Source organism: Sipha flava, unplaced genomic scaffold, assembly GCF_003268045.1.
Source record: "Sipha flava isolate LNK unplaced genomic scaffold, YSA_version1 39_pilon_pilon, whole genome shotgun sequence".
NCBI classification, from domain to species: domain Eukaryota; kingdom Metazoa; phylum Arthropoda; class Insecta; order Hemiptera; family Aphididae; genus Sipha; species Sipha flava.
This window is the reverse complement of record NW_020273107.1, coordinates 2091218-2102909: the sequence shown is the minus strand read 5'-3', so window position 1 is coordinate 2102909 and position 11692 is coordinate 2091218. Positions and strand designations below refer to the sequence as shown.

The window sequence follows — 11692 nt, the reverse complement described above, 5'->3', positions numbered from 1 at the left end:
AGGATTAAATATAAATTAAAAAAAAAATTGTTAATTGCTATAAACAAAATAACAAATATAATATTTTTATCAACGTTTTTCTTCGTGTAGAAATAAATTGTCTTTTGCATGAGTGTCTCCTTGATTCAGTATATTACGTGCTGTACTTTTCTTCTTTTTCCCCGTGAATACACGTGCAATTTGGATGAATTTTTTTCTGGAAACTGAAATTAAACATTTGAATTTTTTTTTTTTTTTTGTATGTAAAGTTTAATTATACTTAGATTGGTATGATCTACAATACCTATTATGGATTGTGTATTTTGCCACAAAATAAATCTGATAATATTTATTTACCATTATTGTTTTCATACCTTTTCCCATATTTTTCAGCCTTTCTTTAAATGCTGCATCATCATCATTTGATGAATTACTCGTGACAAAAAATCTTTGTTCTTCTAGAGGACTATCTGCTAAAACGAATCATACAAAAATACCATAAGATAAAGTTACTTTTGTCTATATAAAATGCATATATACTTGTATATATATGCTTACATTTAGATATATTTATAACATATCTCATTCAATATGCAGATTAAAGTATGGAACTTTACATGCCTTTTTGAAGTGTGGAGAGGAAATGTTCGTTATTACGTAGCTGTATGAGGAATTCTTCATTTTGTAATAAAATAGCTATATGTTCATCATTGAGTTCGTTCTCTGAAATCTGTTATTATACATTTCAATGTCTGGTTTACTAGCTTGGCCTCTTAAACATTTTTACTTGTGAGTTGCAGTTTATTGTCAGCCTGAGAAAGTCATTGGGTAGAGGTCCAAGCATTGGTGGATTCCAACGTTTTGAGCCTATCTGTCTGTCTTTCTTACTGAGGTTGTGCAGAACATCAGGTAACCTAAAATGTTATGTAAAAACCATGAGGGTTATTTATAAATATAAATAGTTACCTAAGTGATAAAAATATTTACATTGGGTCAAAGAAAGCATGTTGGGGTTTGGCGTCTGGCAAACCGCCATCATCGCAAGACATTGAACCACTTGGTTCGAAATCAATTCGGCCATCGTTGCTCATCATTAACAGTTGATCGACCGTCGGGTCTACGCTACCTTTGTTTGAACGCAAAACCGCTTCGATCACGTCGTCGTCCAACGTGGGAAACATTATCTTGAAGTCGCTCATGGCTTGCTTGAAATCTAGACCGATGACTGGTAACGAATCGGCAGAAGACTCGGCCCCGTTCATTGTTTCAATGTTTTGCTGTGTAACGCTCTATATGGATCTAAATACGTACAAGATTGTCGATGATACTTTGAACATTACGTTTTCGAAATGCAACATCTCGTAAGACTGATAAAAAATACTCACGTTCAACGTTGTGTTAGTTGTTTTTTTTTTTTTTTTTTGGATTAAAATGTTCACAAATTCACTATAAAATAGAATGCCACGGCTACATGTTTAGCAGTATTTCATGCACACGTGTAAAAATAAAAATTTATCCACACACCGGAATGTATACCTTATCGTATATAAATAAGTAAAACCTATAACAAGGAGAAGTAACCAAAAATTTTACAAGCGCAAGCAAGAAAATGCCATACGGTTGAGTGGAAAATCAATAATTTTCAGTGCTGACCCGTTTTTCTTAGCTAAATATTGTGCTGGTTACGATCCCTTACATTTGTACGGTTCGAACGATGTGTGCTAGTCAGGTGCGAACTCAAGGGGTTAGGAGTTCAACTCCCTCCTCCAAAATATAAAAAAAAAATCATCTGACTTACAAATTTAATAATTATTTCAAAATTCCCTACGAAACTTCCTAATAAAATATATAAATATATATTATGAGTAATAAAGCATGATATTTATCAACATTTTACATATTTTCAAAATCCCCCCGAAATATTTTACTCCGTTCGCCAATGGTGTAAGTAAATATTAAATATATTAAATATTCTTACGATTAATTCATTTTATCTTGCATTTTAATGTTTACGCTTCGTTTTCTAAATGAATTTGTAATCCGATTTATCGTAGTTAAATTAATTAAATTAGGCTTAATCAACATGGACGATACTTTTTTTAGTTATTATAATAGTTAAGTAGAACTGATGCTGAACTATCTACAAACGAAAACGTACAAGAGTTTAAAAGAATGATTATTATTTTTAGTTTCATTTAAATAATTATAACAATGAGTGTAAATAACTAAACTAAAAGTATATACTATGTCTAAAATTGATTTAAATTTAAAAAAAACATTTGTTCTTAATAGCTGTGTTCTTCGATAAAAATCAGGCAGCTAAAATGACATAAAAAATAAAATTATTGAACTTTATTCAAATTACGAATTAGTTAAAAAACATATTAACGCTCAATTATTTAGCAGGGCAACTCCTCAGACTTCTCATCTATTTATAATTTTATTTTCTGAGAAAGTATAATTTCAATCAATAATATTTAATTCAAAAGAATTTATAATAATACTGATAATGATTACTTAATATATTATTTGTCACTAATTTAAGTTCCAATTATTGCTGTTATATTAGCTAACTCCTACATTATAAATAAAATAAAGACACTTATAGGTACCTAATGATTTTTTACCAGAAAAAATAACAGGTTCGTTAATTTAATAAAAAAAATAACATTTGTTAATGTGTTCAATTAGTCTACTATTTTGCAATAGTTTACGAAAAAATTTGCATTATATCTTTGAATCATAATTATATTTCTAGTCAAGCAAAAAAACGTTGTTATTTCAGTAAAATAAAATAATTTTCCATGTAATCCTTATTAGTTTAATGTATTGATAAAATCTTGTAATTCTTTTACTTAAAAACCATACAAATACTACAAAATAACATTTGAACCCTTTTTACGCACCCAAGGTTTTCTTACGGTTTCCGCACGGCACAGCCGCTAGTTGTGTACATCCGTGCAAACGGTTATCGTGTTCATGGAAATCGAGTATGTGTGAAAAGGCCCTTAATTTTTAACATTGAATGTTTATGCAATAACAAGTATTCTGATTCGTATATCAGAATATGTCATATAATTAACAATAAACTGTGTAGGTAGTTAAATTTTAGTAATCAAATGCGCAGATTTGAAAAAAAAATTAAACTTAAAATTGTATGATGTTTAATTTTATTGTGATATATAAACTAAACATATTTTTTTTATTTTTATTAGATTTTAGTACAAAACTATTACAGCTTGACAATTAAATAACATACAATAGGCGAATAATATTACACTTATTATGAGACTATCTTGTTTGCACAGTAACAAAATAGATGTACAAAGAACATTTGTTGGACGAGTGAAATATTATTATCAAAGGAGATAAACTTTTATGTAAAACCTCGGTGAGGAGGAACGTCAAAGGATCAATTACAAAATTTAAATTCAATTGCGCTATTATATTTGGAACGATGTCTATAATTATCAGAAGTAACGGCTTTAGCAAAATATTTATGCCGAGGTCAAGTATAAACTTCTTGGACCTTGTTTGATGGAGCCTTTGGAGATGTTTTGTGAATTTGATTTCTGTTGGAGCGGGAGGGGGGTATGGTTTCTTGTCGTAAAACGGTTTGAAATATTTGTTCGACGGACAGCCTTTAAAATTGACTGTGCGAGTACCGAAACATAGAGCGTATTTAGTCGGTAGTCCACGCGGCTTGATTCAGTCTGTGGTGAAGTGATCCTGGATGCATTTAACGCAGAAAGAATTGTGTAAATAATACATAAATGTGTATTCATCACTTTCTCTGTGGGTAAAGTTGAGCTATTATTGTTCTCGGTTTTTCGATGATAATTTTAAAATACAATAGTTTTGGCAATTTGTGAATGTGCAAATATGTTCCTATTGATTACGATGTTATCAAGTTCAAAAGTTAATTTGTAAAGAGTGACATTGGGTGGTTGTTGATCCTATTAATAATATTACCAACACTATGCGAAGAAATCCAGTTCCGTTAGAAACGTTTTAATAGCTTCAATAGTGGAATGACGAAAGTTGCGAATAAACGTTATAATTGGATGTATGACACGGTGGAATTGTGGAAAGCTCATTTTCTTTGAGATTAATCAAAATTTGCATGTAGTACGTGCAGTTTGAACCTACGTATTTCAACGATTAGAAAGAGGTTAGTTATTCATTATTCAAATCATTTATGTCGGTAATAATTTTTGATAAAAATAAAAACATTAATTTTTAATGAGTAATTAATATTGAAAAGTAGGTATAGTAGTTGTGATATCGCTAACAAGCGCCATGCATGTGTAAGCTGTAACAGTCAACACAGCACTGCTGAACTACATATAGTACATATTTCAATCACAATAATTTCTAAGATGTCAAGAAAATATTCTCTTTTATTACCAGTTTTATTTTTTTTTCTTATATAAGTGCAGAAAATATATATAAATAATAATGAACCATGTAGAGGGGATATTAATCAATCAATAATTATAGTCAAATAAATGAAATATTTATTTTAAGAGTAAAAAACTGTAATTTAAAAATACAAAACAATTAGTCTTCATTTTCTTGATTATTTTCTATTTTTTTCTTTTTTGATTTTTTTTCTTTCTTTGCTTTCTTACGCTTCACACTAGTGTTAAGACTTTCATTCTAAAAATATAAAATAAAATGTAGTCTCATTACATATTATGGGAAGTTTAAAAGTAGTTACTTGTTCTTGCAAGACAAGTGATTCTTGAAGAGCAGCATGCATAACATCAACATTTTTAGGAGGTTTTTCGCCAGTTTCAAAATATTTAAGTCTATCTTCACATTGTTGTTTCATTTTTAAACCAAAAATATTACAAGGATTATCTATAACAAGGGATACATTGATAATAAAATATCATTGAATTAAAACAAGATAATAATAACAGTACCTGCAAAAGCATCAATACGGCTGGCAATACTCAATTTATTTGAAAGAAAACGAGAGGCACGTCCTTTATATTGTCTGCCAGCACGTCCAATGAATGTTGAATGATATATTAGACCATATTTTGGAGTACTAGTTTTGGTCTTCATTGCTCTTAAAAATTAAATAACAAATTATAAAAAATTAAATAACAACAAATTTATAAGTATTTACCTGAAAAGAGCTTTCTCAGCACCTAAAATTTGTACTGTAGATGCTGGACATTTGGCTAAATTTGTCAATGAACCAGCTTTAGAAATAAGTCTAGCTCCAACTTGTTCACCAATTAAAGCAGCCATATTTGGTGCAACAGTTCCCATTTTATTCTTTAAATACTCTGATAGACTTTTTCTATACTCAGATAATGAAACAACTCGATTGGTGAACATCAGTACATTAGTTAAATCAACTGGAGAAATATCCATGCCTAAAATAAATTTAAGTCACACACGACTTTAGAATAAATGTATAATTTATATGGTTAAAGGCAATTACCCATTGATGATTTGGCTGCACTTAAAATTGCTGCTGCTTTTCCTGCATCCATTACTATCTCTTCAAGACCTTCTAATTTATCTTCAGTAAGTTGTTTACGATCTCCTACATACTTTACTACTTTAGCAAATAAATAATTTTCTGGTACAATCTTGTAAAGTTCTGGGAAATGATAGGAGTACCATTCTCTATTGCAAAAAAATAATTAAGTTATTACCAAATTATCATATTGATAAATCAATTGATATTACCTGATACGCATTGAATAGGTATTCAGGTCTTTGTCCAACTGATCAAGCAAAGACACACTATGTATAATCATGTTGTCAACTTTATTAACATTGAACTTCACTTTAGCTCTAGAATAACTATGACCTAAACCTAGTTGGGCTACACCTTCCAACTTAGGAGCAAATCCTTTCATGAGGGATGGGAAATGGTATCTAATACCTGCATAGTAAATTATACAATTATTTTAGTTAATTTAAATAAAAATAAATAAAGTGCGTATAAATACATATATATATATACACACACACACAAATATACTTAATATATCATTATAATTTAGTAATTAATATTACTTACCTGAAACATAAAAACACATTTAAGGATTTAATGATAATTTTAAAGTTATATTATTCAAAATTTATAAGAAAATTATTTAACCAAAGCATAATGAAACACAAACTGTTTGTTTTTAATTGTTATACCAAAGCAAAATGAAAATGAAACAAACAGACCTCTCAATATCTCGAGTATAAATCCAGTATGTTGTATCTTGAGACCAAGTTTTTCATTTATGCTTGCGCCCAATTTGCTGTCAGCAACTCCCAACGTGACTTTTGACATTTTACCCACTTTAGGTACATTGGTTTCTAAAAATATTTGTAGACTCTCCGGCAATAAACCTATGAACGTGATAATAAACAACTTGATGAAAACTGGATACAGCAGACGGACATCAGATTTTAGTGTTTTGTACCTTCAGAAATGCTGTTGATGGATTCCAATGCATCAACAGATGTTTTGAAAGGAGCAAATGCCAATAGCTCAATGATTTTGGTGAAACGCTGTAAGTCGCGCACAGATTTTTCAACTTGTGCTAATTCTGAACCTATTTCTTCAAATTCTTTAACTTTAAACAGCGTGAAGCCGGTGGCGTGTTCATAAAGGACTGTTAGTTTTGCCTGCGGAAACGAAGATATTTAGAACGAAAATTCTACTAATCTAGTATTTAAGCTTAAGCCGTACAGTAAGGCATTTAAAATTCATCCATAAAAATGAATTAATTTTAATGGATAAAAAAACTCAAACTTTTGTAAAATAATTGCTGAAGATATATTTCATAATTTAACTTGTAAAAATAATGAATAAACAATTAAGTTATATCATTCTATTAAAAATAAAATATAAATATACAAGTAGGTAGATAATTTGGTTAAAATTTTAAGTAATATAATTTCAATGGCTGTTGGTTATCATATTTATTACAATTAAATATATATTACACAGATTTTAAAGTATACTTAAAATATAACAAATATATAAAACAAATTGATATTCATTCATATATTTTTCCATTATATGCTACATACTACCAACTAGTATGAAAATAATTATATTTTAAACATATATTTATTTGTTCAACAGAAAAATAATTACTCGTACAATTTATTATTAAATATAAAAATTCAAAAGATGAAACACAGGTTTGTATTTATGGGGTAAATAATTAATATCAGTAATCTTCAGTAATATACACCATTCAAAAATAAATTTATATAAAAAAAATAATTCAAAATTTGTAAATAACAATTTTTTATTTTATTTAATGCACATTCGATTCTTCAATGTTTTTTGTAAATTGTTTTTAATTATTCTTAAACTGATAAATATACAATTAAAATTTTCCTTCAACTGTTAGAAATAGATAATAAGAACAGTACAAGATATAATATACATACTACAATTAATTATTAAGCTACAAGAAAATCTTAACAGTGTTATTAAAATATTATGGTGTACAAGTGTGGCAAAAACCTAAAAATACAAATTTTGTAGCATTATTACAATTAATTAAATAATATAAAGTAGAATTAACACTATCTGTTTGAAAAAATTGGTTATTGCAATTTTAAATTAAAAATATAACTAGATCGATGAAATAAAAGTTTCTAGTCCAAAACTTAATGGTAACTATTGTACATATTTTAGAAATTTATATTGTTCTTAAAAAAGCTGATACTGGGGTTAGTACCCATATTATTCATTTTATATCAATTTCCAACTGTACAGTAAAATTGTATACAGATTAACTAGTACAAGTTAAAATTAATATATACAATAATGTTAAATATTTATATTATATATTCAATTTTTTTAAGTATACAATAATTTCTGTTAGAAAAAAAAATAGTATGAATTTCAAGATTTATTATTTGTAAAAATACAAATAAAAAATTAGGTACATTACAGTAATAAAAATGTGGTTAAACATTTAATAAAACTCAATACTAATTATTAAGAATTAGTTACATTTTATTTATTGTAGCATTATAGCATTATAGTTAAACATATAAATATATTACTAAATAAGTATTATATTTTCACTAGTTTTTTGTAATACAAGAAATCAGATAAGGTGAATGGTCAGGATAAATAGAAAAATTCGTTTTGATAGTTGTACAATACAATTACAAACAAATAAGTATAAGATTATTTGACATTTATTGTTCACTAAAAAAATATTTAACATGGTAATGTCAGGAAAAAAAAATTATAATCTGATGACTAACAGATGAAAAAAATGTGATTTTAGAAAAAAAAAAAAAACAGTGGAAAAAACATGAAATTTAAGAGAATGATGTAAATTCTACAACTTAATTTCAATCACTATTTGTATAATATAAGCAAACATTCATTTTCTACCTAAGAAAAGGTTGATTAAAAAATATATTCTTCCGAAGTTCTAATTTTAGATTATTATGTTAACATATATATCATTAAGTCAATTGAAAGTTTAAAAAAATAAAATAATTTAACTATATGAAAAAATTGTTAATTTTTATTTCTTGATGATACCAACAGTTTGGTAAGTGAAGAAGCTTCTGGAAACAAATTGTGATAGTTTGCTAAAGGCACATAGGCTGCAGTGATAACACGTCCTCCAAACCATCGTCCATGTAAAGCTGCTACAGATGCAAGCGCAGTTTCAATTGTTGTACATTTGACATACACATTGCCTTGTGGAGATGCTTTATCAACATACACATGTAAAACACCTCCATGTTTGTTACATTCCTCAATAACATCATCTCTAATTTCATTTTCCCATGTAGTATTGCTATCAACATCTTCTTTGTTTGGATCAAACATATTTGCTAATAAGAAACACTGGGTGGCGATTGGAGGAGTCACCTGGACTGCAGGTGCAGCAGGAGTTACTCCAGTAGCCACTTGAAGTGCATTAGCAGCAGCTTGAGGAATTGGAAATCCAGTACCTTCAGCTAATTTATACATTAATTGTAGTCTACCTGTAGCTCCTAAATCATAACCAGCCCTATCTAACTCATCAACTTCAAAAGCTGTTTTGTCATACATAGAATGATTTTCAGTCACATGACCAACTTTCATGGGTCGTCCAGCTATTTCAAATCCATTTAAATGTTCAAGGGCTTTCTTTGCATCTTCTGCATTACGATAGGTCAAAAATCCATAACCCTTGGAACGGCCAGTTTCAGTGTCCATCATTAATTGTATGTTATCAACATGTCCAAAAGGTTCAAATATACCTCTTAGCATATCTTCAGTGATATTATAATGTAATGAACCAACGTATAATTTCATGGGTCCATAATGAGTACGCTGAACCATATTAGGTAAAGAATTAGCCATTCGATTTTTTTCGGCTTGAGTCGGTTGAACCACAATAGGAACACCTAAAAGCTTTTGACCATTTAGACCCATAGCAAGTGGAACCGATTCAGGATCTTTAAATTCTATGTAAGCAATACCCTTAAACCGACGTGTTTTATTACAAGTTATCATTCTAACATCCCTGACTTTGCCAACAGACGAAAAAAATTCTTCTAAATCTCTAGCTCTAATGGTTTTCGAAAGTTGCATACAAAACACGGTCCTAGCATCTCTTTCTTCAGGAGTAAGCATACTCGCTGGAGGTACTTTAGAGGCTAGAGGTGATTGTTTCCTACCATAACGAGGAGGAGGTAAGGGTGGTCCATACTTAGGTAGTTTGACTGGAGACCGTGTACGACTTCGCTTATCTTTAGACCGTCGACGAGAATGTCGGTCTCTGGAACGACTACGATGTCTATCTCTAGAACGACTTTTTCGACGATGTTTACGCTCTTTAGACCGACTACGTTTACGGGACTTATCCCGTGACCGAGACCTAGTACGATGACTACTCTTATGAGACTTGTCTTTACGTGATTTTTCCTCAGTGCCGTTACTCTCTTTAGGCGGAGCTTCTGGCTCTTTTTTGTTATACGGTGCTTCAAGCAACGCTTCAATGTCAAAATCGTCCGCCATAATCAATTTGACTGGAGATGGAAGGAAACAGCAGGACAAAATTGCGTAACAAAACAAATAATATTAGTTCAGCTCAAGCCACGATCCTAACTACGTATGTAAAGACTGTTGTGTTTCATATTACTATTGTTATAGTAACCAATGACTGGCGATGATTATGCAACTCTGAAATAATAATTAAGCGAGCACACGCACGTTGCCAGACGCGATTGAGCGAATGAAGATAAACAGTAATTAATAATAAAGTTTAATAACAGAGAATACGCGTGAGCATTGACAACACCAACTGAACGGCGTATTTTAGAAAAAACAATAGAATAAAACACCGTGTTCAAGATGACGAGAAACTGTTGAACTTATGACAAATAAAATCAATATCGATCGATCGATTATAGAACGTCGCGATGAACTGCATAATCACCGGAATCGAATAAACAGGGTCAAATAATGTGTGTTCAGCAGTTCAACTTACCATTATTAACAGCACGGCGAACGAAGATGACGGAGATTTCGAGTGTTCGCTGATGTAATCGATTAATAACCGACCATAACGTTAAATGCAGTTTATTTACTTAAGTGTAAGACGACTAACTATCATGGAAGACGTGTGAGTAGAAGCGACGAGAAAACAACATGGAAATCGCGTCAAAACAACGTGTTTAGGACGCTAATACGAATCTCGATTCGTGAACGGCGACGCTATGGCCACTACACGGTTGAGTGGCGACCGGCATGAAGTTAGAACCGATTTTTGGCAGCGCAATGATGCAGCGGTCGCTCCGTGGCCGACGCTTCACTGGTTGATTCACTACCGTGGTCGTCGTCATTTTTTCATTTTTTTTCCCCGCCAAATGGGAATTCAAAAAAAAATTCAATGAATAATCATTAAAGTCTAGTGAAATTAATTTCTTCGTTGAATTTTCTAATGACTAGATCATAAATTAATTACCCTATGTGTATTAATTTATGGGCTAGACTAGTGGTTTTAAAATTGTGCTCCGGGATAGAAGTTTAGGGGCTCCGTGGGCAAATCTGAACCTGTTAAATTCAATTATTATTATGTTTTTTGTTTCGAGGAAGAACACTGGTACGATTACTCGAACTGTAACTTGGTGCTTTCGACTTCATTACTAGGCTGATATTTTCTTAAAACAAAATGAAGTAAATTTATGAATACAAGATAACAGTAGTGCCGAAAACGTATGGCAAGTGGGGTAAATACTTAATGAGTGGTAGATATATTATTGTACGGTAAAATATTCCATAATATTATGTAATGACTAGATGTGTAGTAAGTACTCGTAGCTCACAGGTATAGAATACTTGCTATTTATGATTTTTTAGTGAGTAGGTGTGTACCCATAATTAGGGTTTACACCAGTGATATAAAAAAGGTTCGACGCCACTGCAAGGTAAAATTAACATGGTTTCACATCAAACGTTAAAATTCCAGTTTCTAAAAAAAAAAAAAAAAATTCAATGATGAGCTATGTGTTTTTCTCGCCGTAAAATTGATAATCATTGTTGTCTCAAATAAACATAACTAATTTTCGGGGCTCTGTAAATTTTTTCAGGAACATATGAGCTCCACGAACAAAAAGGTTTAAGAGCTTCTGGGCTAGACAAACATTAATATATTATTTCGTCGATACCATTCTTATTGACGAGACTGTGTGCAGGCGGTTAGGTTATCTTTTGAAA

The 11692-nt window shown here is 30.4% G+C and overlaps 3 protein-coding genes across 4 annotated transcripts; all 3 read right to left on the bottom strand.

The window, feature by feature from the left end:
* Positions 1–11: 11 nt before the first annotated feature.
* LOC112688579 (CUE domain-containing protein 1) lies at positions 12–1604 on the bottom strand. Of its 2 annotated transcripts, none has more exons than XM_025561847.1 (6): positions 1365–1600; positions 967–1278; positions 767–893; positions 601–709; positions 354–449; positions 12–203 (listed from the first exon to the last, which is right to left on the bottom strand). In XM_025561847.1, the coding sequence occupies exons 2-6, from the start codon at positions 1239–1241 to the stop codon at positions 70–72; spliced, it is 741 nt and encodes a 246-aa protein (XP_025417632.1). In that variant the 5' UTR covers positions 1242–1278; positions 1365–1600; the 3' UTR covers positions 12–69. The 2 variants fall into 2 exon arrangements, with proteins under 2 accessions (XP_025417632.1, XP_025417631.1); XM_025561846.1 differs by having other exon boundaries at positions 40–203; positions 284–452; positions 1365–1604.
* A 2921-nt stretch (positions 1605–4525) lies between these two features.
* Positions 4526–10553, bottom strand: LOC112688535 (nucleolar protein 56). Its single transcript, XM_025561790.1, has 9 exons — positions 10464–10553; positions 6423–6627; positions 6181–6348; positions 5689–5887; positions 5438–5625; positions 5117–5369; positions 4908–5056; positions 4700–4842; positions 4526–4638 (listed from the first exon to the last, which is right to left on the bottom strand). Exons 1-9 carry the CDS (start codon positions 10464–10466, stop codon positions 4540–4542), a joined length of 1407 nt encoding a protein of 468 aa, XP_025417575.1. The 5' UTR covers positions 10467–10553; the 3' UTR covers positions 4526–4539.
* Positions 8149–10547, bottom strand: LOC112688534 (RNA-binding protein 39). Its single transcript, XM_025561789.1, has 2 exons — positions 10464–10547; positions 8149–10002 (listed from the first exon to the last, which is right to left on the bottom strand). The coding sequence occupies exon 2, from the start codon at positions 9989–9991 to the stop codon at positions 8498–8500; it is 1494 nt and encodes a 497-aa protein (XP_025417574.1). The 5' UTR covers positions 9992–10002; positions 10464–10547; the 3' UTR covers positions 8149–8497.
* Positions 10554–11692: the final 1139 nt, after the last annotated feature.

Bases quoted from the DNA above. Each gene is read 5' to 3' on its own strand.
- LOC112688579 (XM_025561846.1), bottom strand. From the start codon at position 1,241: ATGAACGGGGCCGAGTCTTCTGCCGATTCGTTACCAGTCATCGGTCTA. The intron at 453-600 runs GCATGTAAAGTT...GATTCGTTTTAG, and splicing joins CCTCTCCACACTTCAAAAAG to CAGATAGTCCTCTAGAAGAA. The intron at 204-283 runs GTATTGTAGATC...GTTTAATTTCAG, and splicing joins AAATACACAATCCATAATAG to TTTCCAGAAAAAAATTCATC.
- LOC112688534 (XM_025561789.1), bottom strand. From the start codon at position 9,991: ATGGCGGACGATTTTGACATTGAAGCGTTGCTTGAAGCACCGTATAAC.
- LOC112688535 (XM_025561790.1), bottom strand. The intron at 5,057-5,116 runs GTAAATACTTAT...TTAATTTTTAAG, and splicing joins GCTGAGAAAGCTCTTTTCAG to AGCAATGAAGACCAAAACTA. The intron at 4,639-4,699 runs GTAACTACTTTT...TTATATTTTTAG, and splicing joins CACTTGTCTTGCAAGAACAA to AATGAAAGTCTTAACACTAG.